Source organism: Boleophthalmus pectinirostris, unplaced genomic scaffold, assembly GCF_026225935.1.
Source record: "Boleophthalmus pectinirostris isolate CB_2022bp ecotype Guang Dong unplaced genomic scaffold, ASM2622593v1 HiC_scaffold_9, whole genome shotgun sequence".
In the NCBI taxonomy this organism is placed as follows: Eukaryota; Metazoa; Chordata; class Actinopteri; order Gobiiformes; family Gobiidae; genus Boleophthalmus; species Boleophthalmus pectinirostris.
Window position 1 is genome coordinate 7,730,721 of NW_026571541.1, and position 26,008 is coordinate 7,756,728.

General features: G+C 39.5%; 1 protein-coding gene across 1 annotated transcript in view; it reads right to left on the reverse strand.

Moving 5' to 3' along the window:
- Positions 1–5,044: 5,044 nt before the first annotated feature.
- Positions 5,045–26,008, reverse strand: part of zgc:153039 (uncharacterized protein LOC767698 homolog) — a 148,357-nt gene continuing 127,393 nt past the window's right edge. Inside the window, exons 12-14 of the mRNA XM_055166791.1 lie at positions 21,726–21,900; positions 14,044–14,190; positions 5,045–10,575 (exon numbers count right to left, since the gene is read on the reverse strand). Coding sequence (XP_055022766.1) covers positions 9,653–10,575; positions 14,044–14,190; positions 21,726–21,900 — 1,245 coding nt within the window. The 3' untranslated portion in view covers positions 5,045–9,652. The remainder of the gene's footprint in view (positions 10,576–14,043; positions 14,191–21,725; positions 21,901–26,008) is intronic.

Genomic DNA, 26,008 nt, shown 5'->3' on the forward strand with positions numbered 1-26,008 from the left:
TTGCATAAAATTGTGCCATATTCAGTGTCCCCAGTGTCACAAAGGTGAGGTGTGCGCCCTCTAGTGGATGACTTATATGGGAGAAGATTTAGTCAAGATTCATATTCATATAAATAATAAATAATGGTGATTCTACAGTGGGAGCATAATTATTTAATGCTCAAGTGGGCTGTCAGAATATGCTACCTTTAGTCAGAGCCTTATTTGTTAGAAGATATCGGCCTGTCGAAATGAGCTCCCTCTACCCAGATTCATCTAAATGAGTGAATAATGGTGATTCTACAGGAGGAGCATTATTTGATGGTTAAATTGGCCTGTCGATATGTGCTCCCTTTAGTCGGAGCCCTATTTTAACGACTGTCGAAATGAACTACCTACAAATATTCATATAAATGAGTTGAAATTGTACATAACTAAGGTATAAATTATGATCATCGTGTGCAGACAGCATCAAACCCGCGGTCTCTAATCTAAAGAAATATGTTGTCAAACTGAGGAGTTTTGACTTTATTCGATCTACACAACTGTAAACAGAAAAACGTGAGGTAGCTTATTTCGACGGGGGTAGCGTGAATCAATAGACGTCACTGCTGATTTAAACTGCTGGGAGCTCATTTCGACAGGGCGGCTCGATAATACAGTCACTGTGGGGTTTGGGTTATGGGCATAGAACTATAATAAAATCTATATAGACGATAATAAAATAATAGAAAATGTTATTATTATAGATCCATGGTTATGGGCTGTAGAGCTGGAGCGTCCTCCCACACGCCGCTGAAATACTTTAAATGTACATACGCCACAGTCTGATTGGTCAGCTTTCTCTCAGACTCTGAATGTTTTGAGATCGCACCATGCAGCACAGTCAGATTAGGATATATTTTCTTGTGATTTATGTTATTTGTAGTCAAAGTTTGTGTACTATTTAAAGACTGATTGCCGAACTATCTCAGATTTTTATGTTAAACTGTACAAGGCAGTGCCCCATCGCCCATTATGAACCAGTCGCCTCTCATATTGATTTTAAATTCTATAAACATGACCTAACTGTGTCCCCAAATACACGATAAACATGTTCAAATCAAAAATAGCGTTCACTGATAACAATTCTAATGCTGATTTATAGTTACAAAAACATTTTACATGATCCCTTAGTTGTTTATGTTATAGTACCTTTTTTAAAAAACTGTAAGAGCACTGGATACATACACTATTTAAAGCTATTGTCTTATCTGTTATAATGTTGTTTCCTCATCAAAAACATACCTGGAGTTGTGTTTTGTTTTAAACTAAAGGTAAAAGTACAGTAATTTTTTCTCTTTTACTTTTTTCTCACACTTTGAACCCTGCGGATCATAAAACAATGTGGTTATATATGGACGGATTCTTTGTTTGGCAATTGTCCATTCATATATATACGTCTATGGTTTGGCAAAACAGAGGATACACGCAGCCTGAGTGTAGAAAACACCGCCGTCTGTGCAGTTACACATGGATCTAGGGTTAACATGAAGCTGCCACACTAATATTTACTACATTGTCAGCGCAATCAAATAGTTTATCGGAGTGTGATTAAAATAAGTTATGATGCTAAGTGAACATTAGTGAGGGGTATATGTTCTTACCAGTATGTGTAAATGATGAGAAGAAACGTCTCAAACTTCAGTAGTTGGACATCCACTCATACCTGATTGCTAGAACTAACCCCGCCCCCGAGAGAGTCTGAAATCTGCTGAAATCCTCCAAAACACTGACATGATACAGACAAGACAGAGACTCTTTTTGCAGGAGACATGCGCGGGGAGAGACGGGGTGATGCGCCGAGGAAGTTGTTCGTTTGATTGTGTTTTGAACAGTTAAAACAAACAGAAAAAGCAAGTGCAATGTGCCACTTCTAGACACAACTGAGTCACTGCGAACACGCCGACAATCCGTTGGTCCCAGACAGCACCCTCCCTACACGCCACAACTGAACAAAGCCCGGAGTCACCGTGAACGCCACAAACAAAGTCCCACTGACCCATCCAAACTGTTGTTTTGTTTACAGTCCGGTGCGGTTTATTTGTGAAAAAAGTTCGAAAATAGACCATTCTAATGACAGTGCGCCTTATAATCCAGTGCGCCCTGTAGTGCAGAAAATACGGTAATAATGCAGGATTACTCAAACATGTGTAAATGAACGAAAACACAACTCTAGGTATGTTTTGAGGTGGTGACAACATTTTAACAAGCTCACAAGACGCACTGTCATTAAATGGTCTATTTTCGAACTTTTTTCACAAATAAACCGCACCGGACTTTAAACGAAACACAACAGTTGGATGAGTCAGTTGGACTTTGTTTGGTGCGTTCACGGTGACTCTGGGCTTTGTTCAGTTGTGGCGTGTAGGGAGGTGCTGTCTGGGACCAACGGATTGTCGGCGTGTTCGCAGTGACTCGGTTGTTCAGTTGTGACTCAGATTGGCACATTGGGCTTTTTCGGTTCGTTCCTCCGTTCCGTTCCTCGTCGGTGTGGAGTGATGATTGGTCTCTGTCTGCTCCGTGTGTGTTTGTGTGTTCTGCGGGTGGTGCGGCTTTGTAGTTTACTGAAGTCGTGCTGGGACACCCGAGTGGATTTGTGTATAGGGCGCTCTGGATTGCGGTTAGAGGCTTAAGAGCGCGTCTAATCACCCGGAAAATACAGTAATATACGATCTTTAATGTAAAAGTATACTTATGTGTACATCATGTTGACATCTGCACAATCCCTCTAAAATCTATACTCTACTTTACTGTTTTTCCTTCTTCAAACACTACAATTGTAAATACCACCCACTTCTAGCAAAATGATTAAAATACTTTCACTGTCTGTCTCAAATAGTCTGAAGAAGTAAGACATTTCAATAGCGTTTAGTAGCTCGCTTTTGAAACCAGTAGTGGAGCTGTAAAAAATGCCTTATTTATCTGCTATAGAAACACAAGACAACAGCCTGATAACTTTTCTCCGCACTGGATCCTCTCCTCGGTGATAAATGCCAGCCTGCCTCCGCCGCGTCACATACCGATGGTTATTTGGGCTTATTCCACCAATCTGTTGTTCACCTCGGAGCAGAGATGGAATCCATTTCTGCAGTAGGACAAGGTAATTTGGCTCCTGGCAGACCCCCTGTATCTCTCGGTCTGAGTTCTGCACTGATCTGAGCTCCTATTTCCAAAGTTTACCCCAAACAAACAGGTCCAGGTGACAGAACCCCTCAAAGCCGCTAACTGCCCCACCGCCGGAGCAAAGAGGTGGGAAGTCCGGACGGCTGCTAGCTTTGATCAGGCCCGGGAAAACATCTCAATAGTACTGTCGCTCGCACACAAACAATCTCAGAAGTAAAAAGACTTTGTTTAGAAGTTTATTTTCGCAGGTTACATCTCAGACTGTGAATATTTTGGAGACTGCAACAAAATCTAAAAGGGATTACATGTAGTGTTGAAAGTTATTTGTACTTTTATATGTTGGGATTTCGAAGTTCAGTTTTTAATTGACAAAAACAGGCCAGATGTTGAGCAGAATCAGATTTAAATAAATTGAAATCATGCCACAAGTGAGTGTAACTTTTGTTTCTTTTGTTACATTATTTTGTGCTGATTCAATATCGCAAAACAGAGCATAAGAAATCTATAACCGCTTTTGAGTTTTATTTTATTTAGCACCACTAGGGGGAGTAGAGAGTAATTATATCAGGTATATAAATGCGTCAAGAATTTTGGACTTCCGGTCATTGCGCAAGTGCATACTGGGAAAGATTTTCCAAAAAAGTGAGCATCAAACCTCCATGTTTGTTTTCCCAGTGGGATGCGTCTATTGTCAAAGTCGATCTTTTCTAGACTTTTGAACCATATCACTTGTTTCTGGTTCTGATGTTGTCATATTTTAGTTTTGGGATTTGGACATCATAATTGTGTGGTTGTTGGATCCTAACAGTGGAAAACGGCTCGACAAATTAGTTTGTCAACTCCATAAATGCAGAAGGGAATCAGATGTGTGTGACTGCAAACCTCTGTTCAAACTGTTTCCCTTCCCAACGGAATAGAAAAATACTGAAAGGCAAAGACGATGGGCAGGATTGATCCACGGAGAAGGACGATAAAGGAAACCTTTGACTGCCTAAATCATCCAGAGTTTGCAGCGAACATTTTGTATGTGGAGCGACATCAAAGCTGGATCCCGTTTGTTAAGCGAGAAGTGCAGAAGACAAACAGACTGAGCTCGCACTTTCTTGTTCTTGTAGTTTTACAGCAACATTAAGTCTTGGTCTCTTTGCAGCGGAAAGGTGTTTCTTGGCGAAAAGCTGGTGCCTTTCGCTTTGGCGTTGACTTTTTAAATTCGTATCCAAGGTGGAGAGAGGGATCAGGATCCTGTTTGTTGGCGCTCCACATACAAAAAGTTCGCTGCAAACTCGGGATGATTTAGGCAGTCAAAGGTTTCTTTTTTCGTCGTTCCTGTGGATCACTACTGCCCATCGCCTTCACCTTTCACTATTTTTCAATTCCGTTGGGAAGGGAAACAGTTTGAACGGAGGTTTGAGTCACACACATCTGATTCCTTTTGCATTTATGGAGTTCACAAACAAATTTCTCAAGTCGTTTTCCGGTGTTAGGATCCAACAACCACACAATTATGATGTCCGAATCCCAAAACTAAAATATGACAAAATCAGAACCAGACACAAAAGCGAAAAGATCGGCTTTGTCAATAGACGTATCCCACTGGGAAATCAAACATGGCGGTTTGATGCTCACTTTTTTGGAAAATCCTTCCCAGTATGCACTGCGTGATGACCGGAAGTCTGAAATTCTTGATGCATCTATTGGGAGTTCGAGCCTACTCAAAAAAAAATAAAAATAAAAAGATTATAAGAAATGTCAAATTTTGCTCATGGCTGAAGCTCAAAATGCAATCGTATAAACATGAAAACTACATATAATCCCATACAAATATTAAAAGTCTATAGTGTGATGGAGTGATCCAGACAAGAAGAGACAAAACTATTAAAAAAGTTTACAATTCAGTCAGTTTTACAGAGGTTGTCAGAATGTACTGAGTACTTTTTAATGTTATAAATATAATAATCAAAATCAGAAACAGCCACAGACTTAAATTACATAGTGCTGCACGTAATGTCCTTCAAAAGTGTGTCAAAACAGAAAATGCATTGACGCTTCACAGTGCAGTTTGGTCTCTGTTAAAACACCAGATTCTTCATAAAGAGGAAAAACTTCAAAGCCGTAAAGATTCAATCAAATCCGGCAAAAAATAAAATAAAATAAAAATAAGTACCCTTGTTTCACTAACTCACTTGTGTCCATGAAGATGTGACTGCTTGTCTAGAAAGTTCCAAAGTATGGCATTAAATGTATCTATCTTTGTTGATAATACTGTAACCAAACCGTAAAGCAGAAATATTCACACACAAAAATAATAGTTGAGTATTGTTGAGCTGGAATGCAGTACTTAAAGGTGTACTCTGTAACTTTTCTGGTAGAGGTACCGCCAGATACTTGTCTTCATGGAGATGTTACTGCTTAACCGCCAAAAGTCCAAAGAATGGCATTAAACTTTTCAGTCCTTATAGAAAGAAGAAGGAAATGCTACCAGGACAATTTATAGGTGAGATCTGTGAAAAGGTGACCTCACTCACAGTCACAAGGCAGGTTTTTCAAGGTATTTTCTAAGGAAGCCGAGAGGGGTCACAACAAACGCAAACGCCGCAACAAATACAAATGCGACAACACAGCAAAAAGCCACAACACACCAAAAAAAGCCACAACGGAAATGACCGCGGGACTCTATTTTCCGACGGACCGATCAAGCGACAAGTGAAGAAGAATTACAATGTGAAAAATAAAAGAAGGGAGAAGTTGGAAACGTAAGTAAAAGTAATTTATTGTTTTATCATTATTCGTTTCACGTTGTAGTTCTTCTTCTTCACTTGCCGCTTGATCGGTCCGTCGGAAAATAGAGTCCCGCGGTCACTCCCGTTGTGGCTTTTTAATGTGTTGCTGCATTTGCGTTTGTGTTGTGGCGTTTGCATTTGTTGCGGCGTTTGCATTAAAATAGAGTCCCGCGGTCATTTCCACTGTGGCTTTTTTTGGTTTGTTGTGGCTTTTTGTTGTGTTGTCGCATTTGCATTTGTTGTGGCGTTTGCGTTTGTTGTGACCCCTCTCGGCTTCCGTAATTTTCAGCAATAAAAACACTCATAATTGAATAAATGCATCTTATATAAGTTTAAAACCATATTGTGGAACCTAAACAGGCAAAGCAATAGCATCTCCATGGAAACAAGTGACTAACTGGTGGACTTCCAACCTGAAAAGTTACGCAGTACACCTTTAAGTAATTTGTTTTTCATATACTGAACGATAAGTCGATATTGTAATTATCAGGCCTATCTGTCGCCATGGAGACAAGCCAATGGCACTACCAAGCCAAGTTTCTACAAGTCAGATCTGTGGAAAGGTGCCCGTGCTCACCGCAATCAGCATTAAAAACAGTCAAAATTAAATTGCCGTGGAACATTCTACGCAGAACAATAACACACCCATGGAGACAGCAGGTGGCAGACCCTCCACCAGAAAAGTTACATAGTGCAGCTTTAAAATATCCAACTTCGTGTTTCCCCATTTCACATTCAAAACTTCACCACCGACCTGTGCTTTTTAAGTGTCTGTGATTAACTTCTGCAAGCCAAAAATGAAAAAAAAAGATGATAAATTTCTGTATCGGTTCATAGATCGAACTGAAAAAAGTGTTTATAAGTGCACCAGTGTTTTGATTTGAACATATGTGGATTGTGTTTAAGACGTTAAGGTAGTAAATCATAAAAAAAAAAAATTAAATCTGGATTAAATGAGTAAAATATTTCTCTCCGCGTGATTAGAAAAGTTAAAAGAAGGAAATTATTTACCGATTAAGACATGAAGCACTGAAGCTACCTGGAAGATCAGCACTTTAGCACTAATAAAACATAATCGAACTTGAAATATTGTAGGCTATAAATCCAAAATGTAATATCTAAAAACATCTTAAAAGGTTAAAGGTCCTTGTGCCGCTTGTGAGCTTTAAACCATGTGCAGTTTCCTCCTCAAAAACATACCCGGAGTTGTGTTTAGTTTCATTCCCACATGTTTAAGTCATCCTGGACCTACATCTCCAAAGCTCAAAATGCTCAGTTCCACCTTGTAAAGTTTTCAATTTATCAGCTACCTTTTTACCTTTAGTTCAGTAGAGATTGGCAATTCCAGGGCTGAAATGATCCAGATGTTTCCAGTGAAGATGAAACTCTTCCTGTATGACCACATGACAAAGTGGAACAACGTGTTTTCCGTTTGACAAAAGAACGTCTGATCGAAACAAAACGCAACTCCGGGTCTGTTTTTAATAACGAAACATTATAAAAGAGATCAGAAAACAGCGCAGCACGGGCCCTTTCATAATCACAGTGAAGATGCTGCTGTAAACATTAAGTTACTGTTTAAAAGCTGCTCCGTCTGCAGTTTGGCAAAAATAAGATTTGGATAAAAAAAAGTGCATTTGGAAAGTCCTGAGGTCTGCCGTAAAAAAGAGTTGTGGAACAAAGGTTTCCATAGAAGCACCGTCGTCACTATAAATATTCAGTTATTTCGTTTTTGCTTCAAACCGTACCTCTGCAGCCAAATGAAAAGCGCAGACTTCCTCAAAATGACCGCCTCAAACTCAGTCAGTGATGGACCGCTGCCAGGCTTCAGCTGTAACTAGGCACTTTTGGGATCTAAAGGCATATGGAATGATCATTTTAAGGAAATTGAGCCTCGGTAGCGTGCGGAAAAAGAAAAGAAAACTCACGGAACAATGGACTATATCTCAAATTTGCCTTTGAGGGGGGGAAGAGAATTAGAGAGGGACAAAAACGGGCAGGTAATTTGGCACTGCGGAGCTCCGTGACTCATAACTGCTGAGTATTGTAAGACTGAATAAAAGTGAGTGAAAAGAACACTATTTTGTACATCGTAATGGTTCACACAGGAGGACAGAGTAAAGATATATAAACCTTAATACTTGATATCGGTAGATTTTTGTGCGTTTTGTGGCAATTTTCGGTGTTAAAATGTTGAAGGAATGCTGCAGGTAGATACTGAATTGGAATAATACTAAGGTAAAAACATACAATAAAAGGCTAATAGTACATAACTCATAAAGGCACAAGTTCATGAATTAGAATTATGTGGAAAAGTTCATGCATTTCAGTAGTTCAATTTTGAGCAGATGTCATTACAGTCATGACTCGCAGGTAATTTACGGTATAAATGACTTAGATTTAACATAATATAGAATGATCGTGAGCTCAAAAGTAACATTTTTAAATCAAATCAGCCAAAATGTTGACAACAGTACATTAATTATACCAATTAGTCATAATAAAGCTTGAGAAAAGTACTTTGAAGACATCATTTATCAAGAAGGATTCAGGCTTAGTAAGTACTTAATACTCTAAACAATACTCCTTGTTGTATGGAGTTTAAAAACGTAATGGAGCACTTGCGATGTCATGTGGTAATACACGGCATCAGAAAGTGTTTTCTGTTTGAGACAAAAACTCAGCCTAAATGTTTTAAATGTTATAACATATGTCAGAAAATACAGTGTCTCCCACAGGAAATTAGGCAAGGAAGTGCTGCCGAAAAAGTGATGTGCATGGAGATTCTGTGCATGGAGAAGAAGTGAGGTGCGGGGATTCTGTGCACGGAGAAGTGAGAAGCAGAGATTCTGTGCAGAGAGAAGAAGTGAGGAGCAGGGGTGTGTGGAGATTCCGTGTGTGGACAATAAGTGAGGTGAAGAGCGAAGATTCCGTCCACGGAGAAGAAGTGAGGAGCGGGGGTGCGTGGAGATTCTGTGGGAGAAGAAGTGAGGAGCGGGGATTCTGTGCACGGAGAAGAAGTGAGGAGCGGGGGTGCGTGGAGATTCTGTGGGAGAAGAAGTGAGGAGCGGGGATTCTGTGCACGAAGAAGAAGTGAGGAGAGAGGGTGCACAGAGATCCCGGGCAACGACTGTAGTTTTGCGAGGATTCATGTGGTTCAGAGGGACATAGTCAAGACGGGGTCCACTTTTTGTCAAGTCCTTAACTATAAAGTGCTGCAGGAAAGATTGTAAATATATAAATAGTGTAATATGGGTCCTTTAACTGGAAAATTACTAAGCCTGAATTCTTAACATGATTTTTGTCCTTTAAGAATTTAGTCTTTCTTCAAAGGCTCTGAATAGTGTAGTAATAGTAACTGTTACCCATTAGTAATAGAGGCTAAATAATCTATATACAAGTTATTTTGGTCCATAGAGATGATTGTCTGAAAGAAAGGCCAAGCACTCCTCTTAACCAACAAAAAAAGAGGCAGATGAGTTGCTATACAGGCCTCAGACGCTAAAAACTCACAGAAAAATACACAGAATTTCTCTAAAAATTGAACTACTACACATAACTTTTCCACTGCATTCCCATTTACAAACCATGTGCAGATTATACTTGATGCTTTAAATAATCTATAAATAGTCCAACATATTTGGTCACGTGGAGTCATTCATGTAGTCACCAATCTCAGCATGTTTTTGCACACGTCACCGATTGTCCGAAGTAGAATTCAGTCACTTTCAGAGATCCGTGGTGATGACGGGCGTGACTCCGTGAATTAACAGCGTCGGTCCCAGATCTTTGGTGAGGAGCTCCAGCTGGTGTAAATACGGAGCGTAGCGGCGCGTGTCGGCAGGCGGGCGGGGCAGGTACAGGAAGCGGACCGCGGCGGGTGGTATGGCCTGGTCTAGAATGAGCTTATTCACCGCGGTTAGGTACTCATCCGAAAGATGCGACGTGTTGCTCGGGAAACTGTTGGCGTAATCCTCCTCTTCTTCTTCCTGCTTGGTGCTTTCGGACGATTCCGCCGACTTGAAATCACCTTGACGCTGCCAGTGTAGCGCCACCTGCTGGTCCCACGGCACGGGGTAGACTTGCGCTTTAATCCTCAACTCCTTCAGCAAGTGGCCCAGCTTCTGCTCGGCCCCCTGCACGCTCCTGCCCTCCTCCACGCACAGGAAAAGGCGGATGCTAGCTTTGCGCCAGGCTCGGACCATGTTCAAAATGCAGGCTAGTTGTAATAAGAAGAGAGAGCAGGTGTCCACGTAGCTGCAGCTGTCCGGGCGGAGCAAGTTCACGGGCCATACATCGATAAAAACTGCGCTTTTGAACTGAGAGAAAGACTGCGGTGACAACGCTTCGGCCCGGTCAAAATTGTTAAAATACCGAGCTAATATGACGTTCTTGGACATCTTCATGGCGTCGGCGATGATAGCGACGTACTCCTGTGGATGGAGGACCTTGCCGTCCGCGGTGGGGCCGTCTTTGTTGCCTGGGTCCCGCAGAGAGGCGAAGTGGAAGGGGGGTGAGGTGCGTTCGGCGTCCTGGGAGTGGCTGGACAGGTCTATGGACTGACTGCAGGCCAGCACAGGGTCGATCAGCGTGTCCCGAGGACTGCAGTCGTCATAGAAGCCGAGGACTAATGTGTTTGGACGCATCCCACCTGAAACATAAGAGAGAAATATAGTGATAAGTATGATGCAATAAAAGAAGAAATTAGTAAAGGAGCACTGTGTAACCTTTCTGGTGGTTTGTCTATCATGGAGAGGTTATTACTTTGCACAGAATGTCCCAAAGGTGGAACCAAGTCGTTGTATTGCAAGTCTCAAATAAGTCTCAAGCCTTTTGACCTCAAGTCCCAAGTCAAATACAGGTAAGTCCAAGTTGAGTCTTGAGTCACTGGCCCATAAGTCCAAGTCAAGTCCAAGTCGTCTGCATTGAGCTTTAAGTTATTTCAAGTCTTTAAACCAAAGCACCAAATATAGCTTTATTTTTATTTTTTTTGAATTTATATGCCTTTTAAACTAAACTGTACTTAAAAAGTCATGGTATATTTATAAATGTGTATTTATATAAGAGTTGTAAAAATGCTATTTTTTCCTTTTTAATTGTCTTAGTGTGAATCATGATGGTCAGAATAGAAAGAATTCAGATTTAAAAGTCGTAAATAACAGTTATTTTGTCATGAAGGATCATGTTATATGTAGCTGCTTCTGTATTGTACTGTGTATTACTGTAGTACATTTGAGGATACCATATCACAGTACTTCAGTTACTGGGGGGGCAGGTTCCTTTAAAATTAAGCACCACATGTATCAACTGTAAAGAGTAGTAGTTTTTAAAAATATATTTTTAGGGCCATTCTTAGTCTTAGCCCATTTTATCAAGTCAAGTCTCAAGTCCTAAAAATAGTGACCAAAGTCTGACTCGAGTCCAAATCAAGACTTGTAAGTCCCCACATCTGGAATGTCCCACAGTATGGCATTAAAGGGCCCATGTTATAATGTTGTTTCCACATCAGAAACATTCATGGAGTTGTTTTGTTTCATTCACACATGTTTAACAAACAAACGCTGCATATTTAGTCTTTTTTCAAACCGAAAACACACTGTTCCACCTTGTGATGTCATGTGGTAATACAGGAAGTCCGTCACTGTGTTTTTAAACTCCATACACCTTCTCTAGAATCGTTCGGATAATCTCAGCCCTAGAATTGCCAGTCTCTACTGAACAAAAGGTTAAAGGTAGCTGTTAACTTGAAAACTATCACTTCATGACATCACAAGGTGGAACAGAGTGTTTTGAAATGGAGATATAAACAACCTATTAATCCAGGATTACTTAAATATGTGTGAATGAAACAAAACTCAACTCCAGGTATGTTTTTGATGAGTAAATGTTTTCAAAACTACCTTCACAATCCTGCACTCTTAGTGTGAGCAGGTGATCCTCTCCACAGATATAACGTGTAACTTGGCCGAGTGCTTATCTATATCCTGCTTATCTCCGTGGATTTAGATAAGTTTACTGTGGAACATTCTGAGCAAAGCAATAACATCTCCATGGAGAAAAGGAGGTGGCAAAACATTCACTAGAGATGTTGCACAAAAAAAAAAAAAAAAAAAAAAAAAAAAGGAACAAGAAAAAACCCAAAAATGGTACAATCAAATGCAAAGAAATGTATTTTAAAAGTTTATATGAATGGATGAGACTTGTATCTTGCTGTTATTGTTGAATACATTTTTGACAGAAATCAGATGACTAGAAACCACGATTGTAGACAGGTTATACCTTTTTCAAGCAAACCAACTGTCACTCTCACACAACTCCGAATAAGATTTTCAATTTGGCTTTTGTTCAGGCAATATTGTTGAGTCAGACAGAAATCTCTCAAAAGCTCAAATTAATTTAAAAAACTGTCAATAAAATGTCCAATCCAAGTATTTTCATCTGGAGTAGCCTATAGATCTATTGCTGAGTGTTTATTAAAGGGCCTGTATTACACTATTTTCTCACCTATGTTATAATGTGGTTTCCTCATCACAAACAGACCTGGAGTTGTGTTTTGTTTCATTCACACATGTTTAAAACACAAACGCTGCATATTTAGTCCGAGTTCTTCTCTCAAACAGAAAACACCAAGTTCTACTAAAGGCTGCCACACACTACAAGAGAATTTGCCCGATTTAGGCTGCGATTTGCGATTTGACTCGACTTTGCGTCTTCGTGTGTGATTTTGAAGCCACTGTGCTCCTTGTGTGTGTCAGTGTGACTCTGAGTTGCTCTCTCATATAGTAAATACCAAACTTCAGCAACGCTACAGTAACAGCCAATAAAACAGAGTGTAAGGGGCAGAGGAAACAGTGAAAATAATTATTACTCATCCCTTGTAAAGCTGTAAATTTAAACCGCAACACCTCATCCACATTATCCGTAGAATTTGTCCTCCTCAAATAATGACATCTAATCCACAAAACGTTGATATGAATCCAGTCTGAAGTGTTCTTTCAAAGTAAAAAGGTGAGAGTAGTTCCTCACGTGTGTCTGTTTACATCCACACAGCGCTCGGATCGAGGTGAAGCTGCAGATTAGTGATAGTGACTCTGCTTCCTGTGTTCTTTATCGCCAGCCTTCTGTGCATGAAATAATCAAATTTTAAATAAATTTTAAAAAACTTACTCATTTAAGACCGAAAAGTCCTGTAGTGTGTGGCGGCTAGGGATGTAACGATATCCTAAGTCTCACGATAGGATATTGTCACGCTAGAACCTCATGGGACGATATTTATTGCGATATGGTGGGAAAGCTCACAATATGGTGGGGGATGTAACTATATCCAAATCTCTCGGTATGATATTTTCACGATATACATCTCACGGTACGATATTTATTGGGATATTTTGTGGAGGTGAACAAAACTGTTAATATGTTACTTTTTCCTCTTAAAATGCCTTGACAAGACTTAATCTAAAGAGCTAAGACTTAAAAGTGCTTAGAACTGTTATTTCTTCTTGTAGTCAACACTGAAATGGAGCAAAGGATCATGGTCTATGTAGTTCTTCCATAACTCTTAATTTAAGCAAAGAGACTTGTAATTCAATATATTGTGATGGTCCACGGTATTACTGTGGGAACTTTTTCGATACGATATTTCGGTTATTGTTATATCCCTAGTGGCGGCCTTTAGCTGTGATGCCATGTTAATACGGGAAGTGCTCCATTGCGTTTTTAAACCCCACACGTCTTCACTAGAAACATTTGGATGATTTCAGCCCTGGATTTGCCGATCTCTGAAAACTATCGCTTCGTGACATCACAAGGTGGATCAGAGCATTTTGAGCTTTGAACGCACACAGAGTAATAATGCAGGATTACGCAAACGTGTGATTTGAATGAAACAACACACAACTTCAGGTTACCCAAGAGTCAGTTTTGTGTAATACAGGCCCTTTAAACATCGAGCATTTACCACGGATTCATACGATTATAAAAACACATTACAGTATCCTCTCTCTACTTTTGCTCTTGCGTTGGTTTCTGCTCATTTCTAAGAACCCGATGTCTAACTCAAAGGGCACACGGACATCAGACTGGCATTAATTTGACTGGAGTGTGATGCCGTGGCACTGACCCAGCCCGGAGATGAAGAGGAGATGCTGGACTCCGTGTCGCACAGAATTGGCCAGGGTCAAGTTGACGAAGGCTTTGATGTTGAGATGGTCCACCAGAGACAACCACGAGTCGTACTGAGACTGAAGAGGGTCCGACGGAAGTGTACCTGTGAGAGAGGGACAGTACAGAGGGAGGTGATGAGTAAATGGATTTAGATGTGGGAAGTACTGACAAAGATTATTATTATTTTAATGGTCCTATATTACAGCTTTAAGTCATGTTATAATGCCTTTACCTCATCAATAATAATCTGTGTTTCATTTGTTCATTTGTTTTTCAATATGAAACCAAAAATAAGAAAATAAAAAAAAACACAATTTTCTTCATTATTTGTCTCCAAAACCAAAATAAAAAAACGGATAAAGATTTGTTTTTTCAGTTTTCAATTTTGTGTTTTAATGAAAAATGGAAAAAACGGATAACGACCGTTTCTCGTTTCCAAAACTTAAAGTGTGATGCCGGATTGAGCCAGAACTGAACCAGGACTGAACCAGGACTAAACCAGAACTAAACCAGGACTGAACCAGAACTAAACCAGGACTAAATGAGGACTAAACAGAGACTAAACTGGGACTAAACTGGTCTCAGTCCCAGTCTCAGTTCAGATCCTGTTCCTGGTCTCAGTTCCGGTCTCAGTTCTAGTCTCAGTCCCAGTCTGATCCCGGTCTCAGTCCCCGTCTCAGTCCTGGTCCTATTCCAGGTCTCAGTCCTGGTCTCAGTTCTGGTCTGGTCCTGGTCTCAGTCCTGGTTTAGACCTGGTTTAGACCTGGTTTAGTCCTGGTTTAGTCCTGGTTCAGTCCTGACTCAGTCCTGCATCACAGTTTAAGTCACGGAAATGTTTTTTTTTCCATTATTAATTTAAACGCAAAATCGAAATCTGAAAAACAAATCATTATCTGTTTTTTTCATTTTGGTTTTGGAGACAAATAATGAAAATGTTTTTTTTCAACAATTTTTTAATAACAAAAAATGTAATTACAATTTATTTCCTCATGTTGATCGATCGCAATTTTCGATTTGATTTCAATGCCTTTGGATATTCATTCCCAGAACATAAACAAGACCGACTAAACTTTTCTCCAAACCACTAACCACTAAGGACTGGCTGCACACCACAAAAACACACTTCAGCATTTCCTACTCCTATTTATGTCTGAAAAACAACTAAGTCTTTCCTAATTAACATTGTTGGTTTTGAGGGAAGCAGCAGTGGAAATACGACTAACACGGTTCATAGCTCAAAATGCATGTGTAGTACCCAACTGCAATAGGCCAAAAATAGTAGAAATTTTACGATATGCGTCTCACAGTACGATATTTACTGCGATATTTTGGGGCTAATATAATTGTAGTAGGGATGCATTTAAACAAAGAAACTTGTGATTCGATATATTGTGACACCCCACGATATTATTTCTGAGACTTTTTACGATACGATATCACGATATTTCGGTTATTGTTATTTTGTTATTGTTACAAAATAGTAAAATTATTTACATTTGTAGAATTATGAATTTAGTTAAAGGTGCACTGCGTAACATTTCTAGTGGAGGGTCTGCCACCTGCTTGTCTCCATGCAAATGTTATTGCTTTGTCTAGAATGTTCCACAGTATAAATTTAACCTATCTATTATGAGGAAGCAGGTCAGAGCACTATGCTATATTACTAGTCAGATCTGTGGAGAGTCATCCCTATTCACAGAGGGAATTATTGTATTTTTGAACAATAGAAACACCCGTAATGAATAAATGCTAGATGGATGTGTTTAAAGTCATACCATGAACATTCTAGGGAAAAGCTATAACATGTTCACGGAGACAAGCAGGTAGTCTCATTAAGAATCACGTCCGTTTACGTTTTTTGTTGGGGTTTTTGGTGACAATAGCGGCTGTTTCGTTTTAAGGGATTTCAGAGGGTGTACAGAGAAGCGTGGGCTCTGAACGGTTGAGTCAGATTCAAATACGTGTGATTGCGGAAGACGGAGAAGCAGCCAAAGAGACGCACACACGGAGACAGGTGATCAATCAAACACAACACATACATATGCATAAACAGGCTCCAGTCAAACCACCGTCTAGTCTACTGCAGTCCACAGACCACTGCAGGCCCAGGACCCCCTCTGAGCTAAACTCCACCGCTGCTGCGCTGTCTGCAGTCTGCTAAAAGCCTCTCTGAATGACTAAAACGCCAAGAGAAAGTGCATTGGATCTTAAAATTATATAAGTAGCAAAGACCTTTCAACCAGTTTGGGACCTTAGAAGTGTAACTTTTTAGTTGGGGATCCGTCGCCTGCTTGTTTTTATGGATATGTCATTGCTCTGCTTGGAATGTTCCACAGTGTGACATTAAACAGTTCTACCTCAGATTTATTCAATTACATTTGGTTTTATAGCTCTAGGGGCGGTATTGGAGTTGTTTTTGTTGTGAATGTAATGTTCGTCCACATTAATCTGATGGAAAACGGCTCCAGAGACGGAATGATCTGGTGCCGCCAGCTCCCACGAATTCCTCTGAGTACTGATCTGATCCGGCACTGTGTGGACGCCTGAAAACGCTGATACGCTGATGTAGGAGCTCTAGTCGCGTCCTTATTGGACAACGTCACTGTGACCTGTGCCTTCCTGATTTGCTGGGTTCGTGACATCGGTCATGTGAAGCTATTGCGGAAAGAAAACATAGACAAACGGGAAACCGCGTAGCTAGAACTACTTGCTAGTACACAGCCCAAGAAAAGACTGTTTTTGTAACTCTTGCCATCTTCCTCAACTTGAAATCGGCTGCTGCAACTTACTAGTGTTTCAAGCGGTTTCGCGTTAAAGGGCGAAGTATAGTTCTATAAGTCTATGCGTATGACCTGCAGACGTATAATCTCTGAAAAGTTTAACCTGAACCATCTCCAATGCGATAAAAGCACAGAACAGACTTACCATTAGCAGAACATCTCTCTGTCACAGAAAGAACTCATATATTCTACTGAGTCATGTCCTTTTTAATCCGACAGAAGCTGATCGCGCTAGGGCACAAGGAGCAAGCTCTTTTGTTGAACGCTTAGTTTATGCAAATGAGCCATGTGGTTTTAAGTTTTATTTCTGTAAAACGTAAACAAATATGTGCAAAGCTGTGTGGACAGGGCAGGCTTGCGGTCACAGAAACAATGTGTCTGTAGGCAAATCGTTTCTGATACGGTGATACGATGATTCGTTTCAGTGTAAACGTAACCGAAAATACGTAGAAAAACAGGCATTTGGACTGTCAGCGGGATTGCCTCTCCACAGAGCTGACCTGTTACTTGACCTGGTTTGGTCTCCATGCAAACGTTCCAGACAAAACAATAACATCTCCATAGAGAAAAGCGTATGACGGACCCTCCTCCAGAAAAGTTACACAATGCACGTTGAAGTATAATTCCTGATTTTGATGAATACATTTCAGATGGTTCAGTCAAACAATCATTTTAAAACTACACGATGTAACCTTTCTGTTGGAGGATCTGGAACCCGTTTGTTATTGCGCTGACTGTAATGTTCCTCCATATGGCATTAAACTTTGCTATCTCCACAAAGACAAACAGGTGATGCCTGTGGAGAGGCGACTCTGCTCACACTAAGAATATATGTTTTTTTTAAGATATGTGCTGTAACTGACTAAATGTACTGAGAAAAGCAATAACAGCTCAATGGAAAAGAAAAGTTATATCGTGAGCCTTTAAAGTTTCTAATCACATAGTGCTAGAATGTTGTTGAATGTGTTTGTAGTGGCTTTACATGTAGCAATTTTCTACCTTCTCGTCCAGTCATAACACTTGGCACAGGCACCATATATGCTGCATTAAAACAGTGAGAGAAAGTGCAGTCTAAGTAGTTCTCAACAACAAACTCATTATAATCAAACAAATGGCTGCTTCATATTTCTCAGTTCGGACCAAGTGCTCAGTCCAAGCTTGAATTAACAGCGCACTCAAGTCGTAATGAACAAAATCATTCTCACTGTGGGGGACTGATCCAGGGCAAGTCCAGTTTCTTGTGTCAATAAAAGCCAACGGACAAAGAAAGTAGTCAGTGACCTCATCTAAACTGTAATGTTTTTTGATAAGGAGTAATACAAAGCGAACTGAATCCTGTCAATAGGTCCCTAAATGCATCATTAAAGCTGCATTCAGACCCCGGCTTTGGAAACCCGCTGGACGCCTTTGCATTTGAGGGCAGACACGTCAGGCGCACGTCGGAGAAAAATAATTGACACGTACGTATCCAGGGCATCCGTTGCATTCTGCGTGTGCGTTTGGATGATTTGTTTTCCCGGGCTCTTTGTGAACGATGGCAGAGCAGGTTGAGAGAGACAATGTATTTATTACATAAACCCGTCAGCGGCGTGTCTGAGTCCATGACATAATTCAGAGGCATTCTGAATTTGCAAGTTTCATCATTTGCTCCAGGAGCTCCGTCTGGATGCACCACTGCTTTCAGCTGTGCTTTCGTCTGTGCTTTCGTCTGTCCCAAGCCCAGTTTGATCACCTGCTCTCCCTCACTGTTGCATGGATAACCTACTCTGGAGTGTAGTCCCTGATTGGTCAAACACCAAAAGGTCAGATTTTTCAACTCTGGTGCCTGTCTGTTAGCCAGGCTGGTGCCACTTAGTGCCTCCACTCAAATTAATTTCTGTCCAACGACTATGTCAGGAATTGGAATACACTAGACGGTTTACAAGAACATCGGAAGTGCGGGCACCAGTCAATCAGCGAAGAACATTCTGTGTTGACAACGATTCCTGAGATCGGGGATTTAAAGTTGGAACAAAGAGAATGTTTGGTGAAATTCATTAAGGGTAAAGACGTTATTGCCCTTCTTCCTACGGGATTTGGGAAAAGCTTAATATACCAGTTAGTCAGGTTAGTGGCACATTACATACTTCACAACCAAACAGCAGCGATTAGTTAAATAAAAAATTACCCGTCTACTGTGGAACGAATCCTAATGCTGCGAGGTCAGACGGTTTCCACAAAGTGAAACTGACTGATGAATCAGGCTACCTGTCTGTAGCATCGACAATCAAACATGCTATGTCAGCACCAGATTCACGCCGCACGACACTTGAAAGAGGAAACACAAGATGGCCCAGACGCACGTTCACCGACTTTGCATGTAAACCCAACGTCCTAAAGCCAGAGTCTGAATGCAGAAGTAGGAGAAGAAGTAGTAGTAGTAGTCTTCATTGTTGTAGTAGTACAATAGAATGTGATTTTCAACATGAAATCACAGCACTTTGTATTATATTCCCATGTGACTTTATATGTGTGTAATCCCTCAGTGGTCCAGGTAGGTTCCATAGTGGTCTGTGGGTGTATACTAGTCTATGTGCTCTTATACTTGTTCTTATACAGCTCAAGATCATTGTCAGTACCTGCTCAAATAAGTATCTAGTTTTGATAGTAGTTTTAATATTGATTAGTATCTGATTTTTGATACTTTTGACAACTCTAAGATGTAGTAGCAGTGGCAGTAGAGGAAGTAGTGGTTCATATACATTAATGTTACTTGACTTAGAGAAAATCAAGGGTAGAGATGTGTAAGGAATAACATAAACTAACAGAAAAGGTTAGGTTTAAATGGCTAAAAACATACATTCGTTGCCAGTGTAGAAATCAGTGCACACTTCAAGATGAACCTAGTGACTAAAAATAAAGTATTTGTTTATAAGCATCAAACTGTTTTCGTACTAAAAACACATCTTTTGAATCCCAAAAATTTATCTGAAACTATTAGCAAAATTTTGAATGGTTGAAAGGATGACAAAAACAAAAAATGCTTGTACTTGTAATTATTGCAACAAGTTATTTGTCCATTCACACCTGAATGTTAACACTCCCCTTTAATACGTTTAACTGTCCTTTCAAAGCAAAGCAGCAGCAATGCTCTGGGTTTATTTTTGCTTATAATTAATAGATGCATTATACACACTTGTTTGTTAAGATTAAATATTGTGAAAGCATTTTAGCATAAATAACTGTAGAATATCCAGAGAGCAGTGGAAGCATTTTTAATAAGGATTGAAATGGTTCTGAATGTAAATGAGTTTAGGCAGGGAGGTATTTTAATTTCTAGTTTTGTTTGGAAAAGTGATTCATAACTTCATACAATTTTATAAAATGTTTTCCATGTTTTAGCAGTATCCTTTGAGCATCTTTGACCCCTACTTCGTCCTTTACTTTGTATTAAAATAACTTCAACACTTTATCAAAAAGGAAGGTAACACAAAACTGTACCACAAAACAGAAGTGAATATTTGTAAGAAGGTTATACAGGTACAAATGGCTTGACCACATTTTTACCAAAGCGAAAACTTTTGAATACAAATTACTTCTTGTAAGAGGAACTGTTTTGCAGGGAACTGGAAAAATAACTGATAGTGCTGGCGTGTTAAAAGTGTTGTTTACACCAGTGAGTGGCCCCCCAAACTCTCAAGGGACATTTTGACTTTTACTACAGACCATAATTTTAGTTCCTGTAAGATTTGTTGAACTTGTCTATTTGCCAATTTTAGTGTATTGTATCTGAAAAAATATATCAAAAACATATCTGGAGTTGTGTTTTGTTTCATTCACAAATGTTTGAGTAATCCTTTATTGCAAGTTTTATTATCTGTCTACATTTCCAGAGCTCAAAATGCTCTGTTCCACCTTGTGATGTCATGTAGTCGTGGTTTTCAGCTACTTTTGTACCTTTAGTTTAGTAGAGATTCGCCTTCACTTGAATCCAAATGATTCAAGTGAAGGTGTTTGGAGTTTAAAAACACAGTGGAGCATTTCCTGTATTACCACATGACATCACAAGGTGGAACAGAGTGTTTTCAGCTGAAGAGAAGAACTCAGACTAAATTTGCAGGGTTTGTGTGTTAAATGTATGAATGAAACAAAACGCAATTCCATGTATGTTTACGTTACTGCTTTGTCCTGAATGTTCCACGGTCTGGCTTTAAACTGTCGCCATGGAGACAAGCGGGTCAAGTTACAGGTCAGATCTGTGGAGAGGCAAGTCCACTCAGAGTAAATAGCCAGCTAAATATATATATATATTTATATATAGTGCACTTTAAATACAAATAAATAATCAACTATCAGTATCTTTACATGTTATTTAAAAGTTAAAGTAATTTGCTTGTTCTGACAGTTCACACTTCACTGTGACTGGGTAATTCCACCTGTCACTCAGTCAGAGCCTTAGGGAGGGAGTTAGAGGAGGTGGTGACAAAAGTGTGTCTAATCATCGAAGAAAAACTCAATAAAACATCAGTCCATCCATTTTCTTCCACTTATCGGGGGCCGGATCACAGGACAACAGTCTGAGCAGGGACTCCCAGACTTCCTTCACCCTGGACACTTCCTCAAGCTCCTCCAGGGGACCCCCAGGCGTTCCCAGGCCAGCCCAGAGACATAGTCCTTCTAGAATGTCCTGGGTCTTTCCCGGGGCCTCCTCCCAGTGGGAGAGGGGAGGCCCCCAGGAGGCATCCGGAACAGACTGACCAGACTCAACCCAAAATTTGACAATATGAACAAAACCGATGGTCACATGGATGAGATTACAATTCCATTTTTATCACCGTACTGCCCGACCCACATGATCTCCCAGTGTACTTGGACTTACTGAGGTCTCCCAGTTGGATGTGCCCCAGGACGTAAAGGCCGCTCTTCTTGATGTCGTTGATAAAAGTGATCAGACCCACGCTGCTCCGAGGGTTGGACACCATCAGCAGAACCTGGGGTCTCCAGAACTTCACATGGTCCTTCCTCACGTCCAACATAAGTAGGTATTTACGCACCTAAAAGACAAAAGTACAAGCAATTCAGTATCCAAGACTACCTGTAAAAGTGCGTTACGGGGGTCCATCACCTGCTTGTTTCTATGGAGATGTCATTGCTTTGCCTGGAATGTTCCACAGTATGACATTAAACAGCTCTACTTTACATTTATTCAATTACTGTAACTTGGTTTGGTCTCCATGAAAGGACAAAGGTTTAATATCATATCGTGAAACATTGCCAACAAAGCAATAACATCTCCGTGGAGAAAAATATTTGACGGACCCTCCACCAGAAAAGTTACACAATGTACCTTTATGTAAATTTTGTGTCTTCGGGTATTTATTTGCGAGAGATTACACCTTTGCGTATTCTACGACTGCTACAAGCTGGTGGTAAACATTTATGGTTGTTTTTACATTTCCCCAGCTCATATGATTGAAAGAGCAAGTCAAGTATACAGCGTTGCATAGTAACATTGGACATATTATTAGAGATGATGTGGTGTATTGATATGTAGGAGGAAATTCAATTAGCACTGACACAATAAGACTAATATACAATTAAGCATAGGGCTGTGCTATTAATTGAGTTTTAGAGCAAGATTCCACTCTAGATCAGCTAGAGTGTTTTTTCAGTTGAGGTCTACAGTCAACCTGAAAATAAACAAACAAAAACGAACAAAAAAGATTTGAAATTATTACAGCTGAACGATCTGTTGTTTTAGATGGAAAATCACAATCTCAGACAACACGATTTTGGGAGCGTCTCAAGGCCGCGGTTTTCTGCAGTGCTCCTAAAACTCAATTTAAGGATTTATGGATCTGTGTCGAGGTCTATGCGCAAAGTAATTCACCACTGGACCTGGGCTTTACAGTCCAGTGGCAAATCAGCAGTGCAGAACTCTGGTATGGTGTAAGTTTCTGTGACGTTTGCATGTTCATGTGCACTGAAACTTGATTTGAAAAACATCGTGAATGAAATTGAAATCGCAATATCTGCCAGAAAAATCGCAATTCAGTTTTTTTTCTGAAAATCGTTCAGCCCTAAAAATTATGTAGTGTTTATGTTCAGCAGAATGTGTATAGAAAGCAATATTTATTCATTTTCAATTAGGCCAAATCAATCAATCCTTATCAATCAATATGTGAATAGTGATCAGTTTTATAGAGCGCTTTTCTGGACACTCATAGACGCTTTACAAGGTGGTGGTAAGTTTCTACTGAAGCCACAGCTGCCCTGGTGGAAACTGACTGACGCGAGGCTGCCAATCTATGCCATCGACCCCTCAGGCCACCACCATCACTCATGCACATGACACAAACTAGGCCATGTGGGTCAAGTGTCTTGCCTAAGGACACTCCAAGTTTTTGCTCAGCGGTCTCCCATCCAAGTACTAATCAGGTCTGGTTTTGCTTAGCCTCTGAGATGTGATGAGATCAGCCTTTAACCAGCACATAGTGTGTATTTTTCAGTTCAATTTCAATTCTTTATATTTTGATAAAGCCCAAAATCACAACAGTAGGAATCAACAAAAACACATTAATAACTCTGCGGTTTATAAAGTTTCAGAAACAGATTTGATATAAAATTATAAGTTTAGTGTTCATTAGTCACCACAGGCTTTTAATATTTGTGTTTTTTTTTTTGTTTAGTTTTTTTCAAAAAGACAATGGAAAAAATGATTGAGAAATGTACTTCCAGAACCAGGATAATAGGAATGTAACTAACTATATTCAAATCTCCTGAAATTATATTTACTTTAAGATTTTATGAAGGCAAACAAAATTGTCAATATGCTACTTTTCTGTCATAATCCAAAAGATTCAAAAGTGTTTCAAAAAGTTATTTCATCATGTAAGCTGAAGTTACACAGAGCAAAGGATCATGGTATATGTAGTATATGTAGTTTTCTCTGTTTTTAGCTGTTGCTGCATCAAAACAATGAATTTAAGCAAAGAATCTTATAACTTGATATGCCCAACTGTATCATTTTTTAGTATTGATTCCTGCTCAAATCCGGATCTAGTTTTAATATCGATTTGTATCAGATTTTTGATACTTGTAGATTGGACTGAAACAGAGTAAAGGATCATGGTATATGTAGTTCTATCTGTTTTTTAGTTGCTGCTGCTTCACAAGAATGAATTTAAGCAAAGAAACTTGTAATTTGATATATCGCGATGGCCCATGGTATTAATGAGAGACATCTGACGATACGATATTACATTATCATATATAAAACTTTCAGGGAATCAGAATCTCCACTAAAACTACTCCATCCAATTCCATTACTGCACTTTTCTTGAAAATTACAACACTATAGTGAAGAATAGCGCGTACTGCCTGTCAGATCTCTTGAGAACTGCAGTACATCGTGGTACATGTAGTACACTGCAGTGACACGGAGATGAACATTGAGATTCTGGTCATGTTCTGAAGACTGTATCATGCTTCTATTATAGGATGTAATCATGTGGAACCAAACATTACATCTCTCTTAACTGTCTCTCCATACAAGCCCGGGAAGAATACAAAAAAAAAAAAAAAAAAACATGACAAGGAAAAAATACCAACTACTATCAAAATCAGTATGTTTGAAGCTTTATTGGATCTCAGACTCTTTAAGTACTTTCTTATTTTTGTACTTTACCTAAGACGATTTTTTATTTCATACTTATTACTTTTTTTTCTTTTGATCCAGTATCTGTACTTTTATTTACGTGACAAGACTGTGTACTTTTTCCACCACTGTACCTCTTTCTGTACATTGCTTTGACTTAATAACTTGACCTGATAAATAAAGACATAAAAAATACTACTAATACTAATACTAACACTAATACTAATACTACTAATATTAAAAAAAACAAAAAAAAAACTCCATCTTCAACTTGAATAATTGGGTAAACTATAATTTTGCACTATACTTGTACTTTGCAGTATTCTTGTAAGTGATAGTACATCATTATCATAAATCAAGTACGATTGATTTTAAAGGACAGCTACTAAAAAATAACAGTACAGTGTGTAATGTGGTTGAGGCCACTGGCACAGAATGGCAGCCACTTCCCTGTGCCAAGGCAGTTGTGGCTAACCGCTACTTTATAGAATGACTTTGAGTGAATACATTTTTATAACACTAGAGATCTCACTATATCAGATTGTACTGTTACTGATTATTGTGAGGAGAAGTATCATGATTTTACAAATATTACAGTTCATTACACATCTATGTTTGTAACACTCTATGAAGTACATGGTAAGTTAAGGAAATGACTGAAGAATATAAACTACTACTACTACTACTACTACTACTACTGCAACAACTACTACTGCAACAACAACTACTACAACTGCAACAACTGCAACAACTACTACTACAACTGCAACAACTGCAACAACTACTACTACAACTGCAACTACTACTGCAACTAAAACAACAACTACTACTACTGCAACTACTGCAACAACTACTACTACTGCAACTACTGCAACAACTACTACTACTGCAACTACTGCAACAACTACTACTACTGCAACTACTGCAACTACTACTACTACTACTACTACTACTACTACTACTACTACTACTACAACAACTACTACAACTACTGCAACAACTACTACTACTACTGCAACAACTACTACTACTACTACTACTACTACAACTACTACAACTACTACAACTACTGCAACAACTACTGCAACAACAACTGCAACAACGACTGCAACAACGACTGCAACAACTACTACAACAACTACTACAACAACTACTGCAACAACTACTGCAACAACTACTACAACAACTACTACTACAACTACTACTACAACTACTACTACAACTACTACTACAACTACTACTACTACACTAGGGGTGGGACGAGACACAATTTTCCACAAGATAATAATAATAATAGTAAGCGCAATCCATTTCACAATTTTTATTGACTATGTACTATTTTAGTGGTCATTGTATATTGCTTTTTTGAACTTTTTTGTCCAAGCCAAAGGTAAATTCAGGAGGAAAAATCTCACAAGATTGTTTTCCTCATGTGTGCATGATCTTGAGGCAATTTTGTCTTGCAACCTCTTGTGACACGAGATCTCGTCCCTTTCCTACAGTTC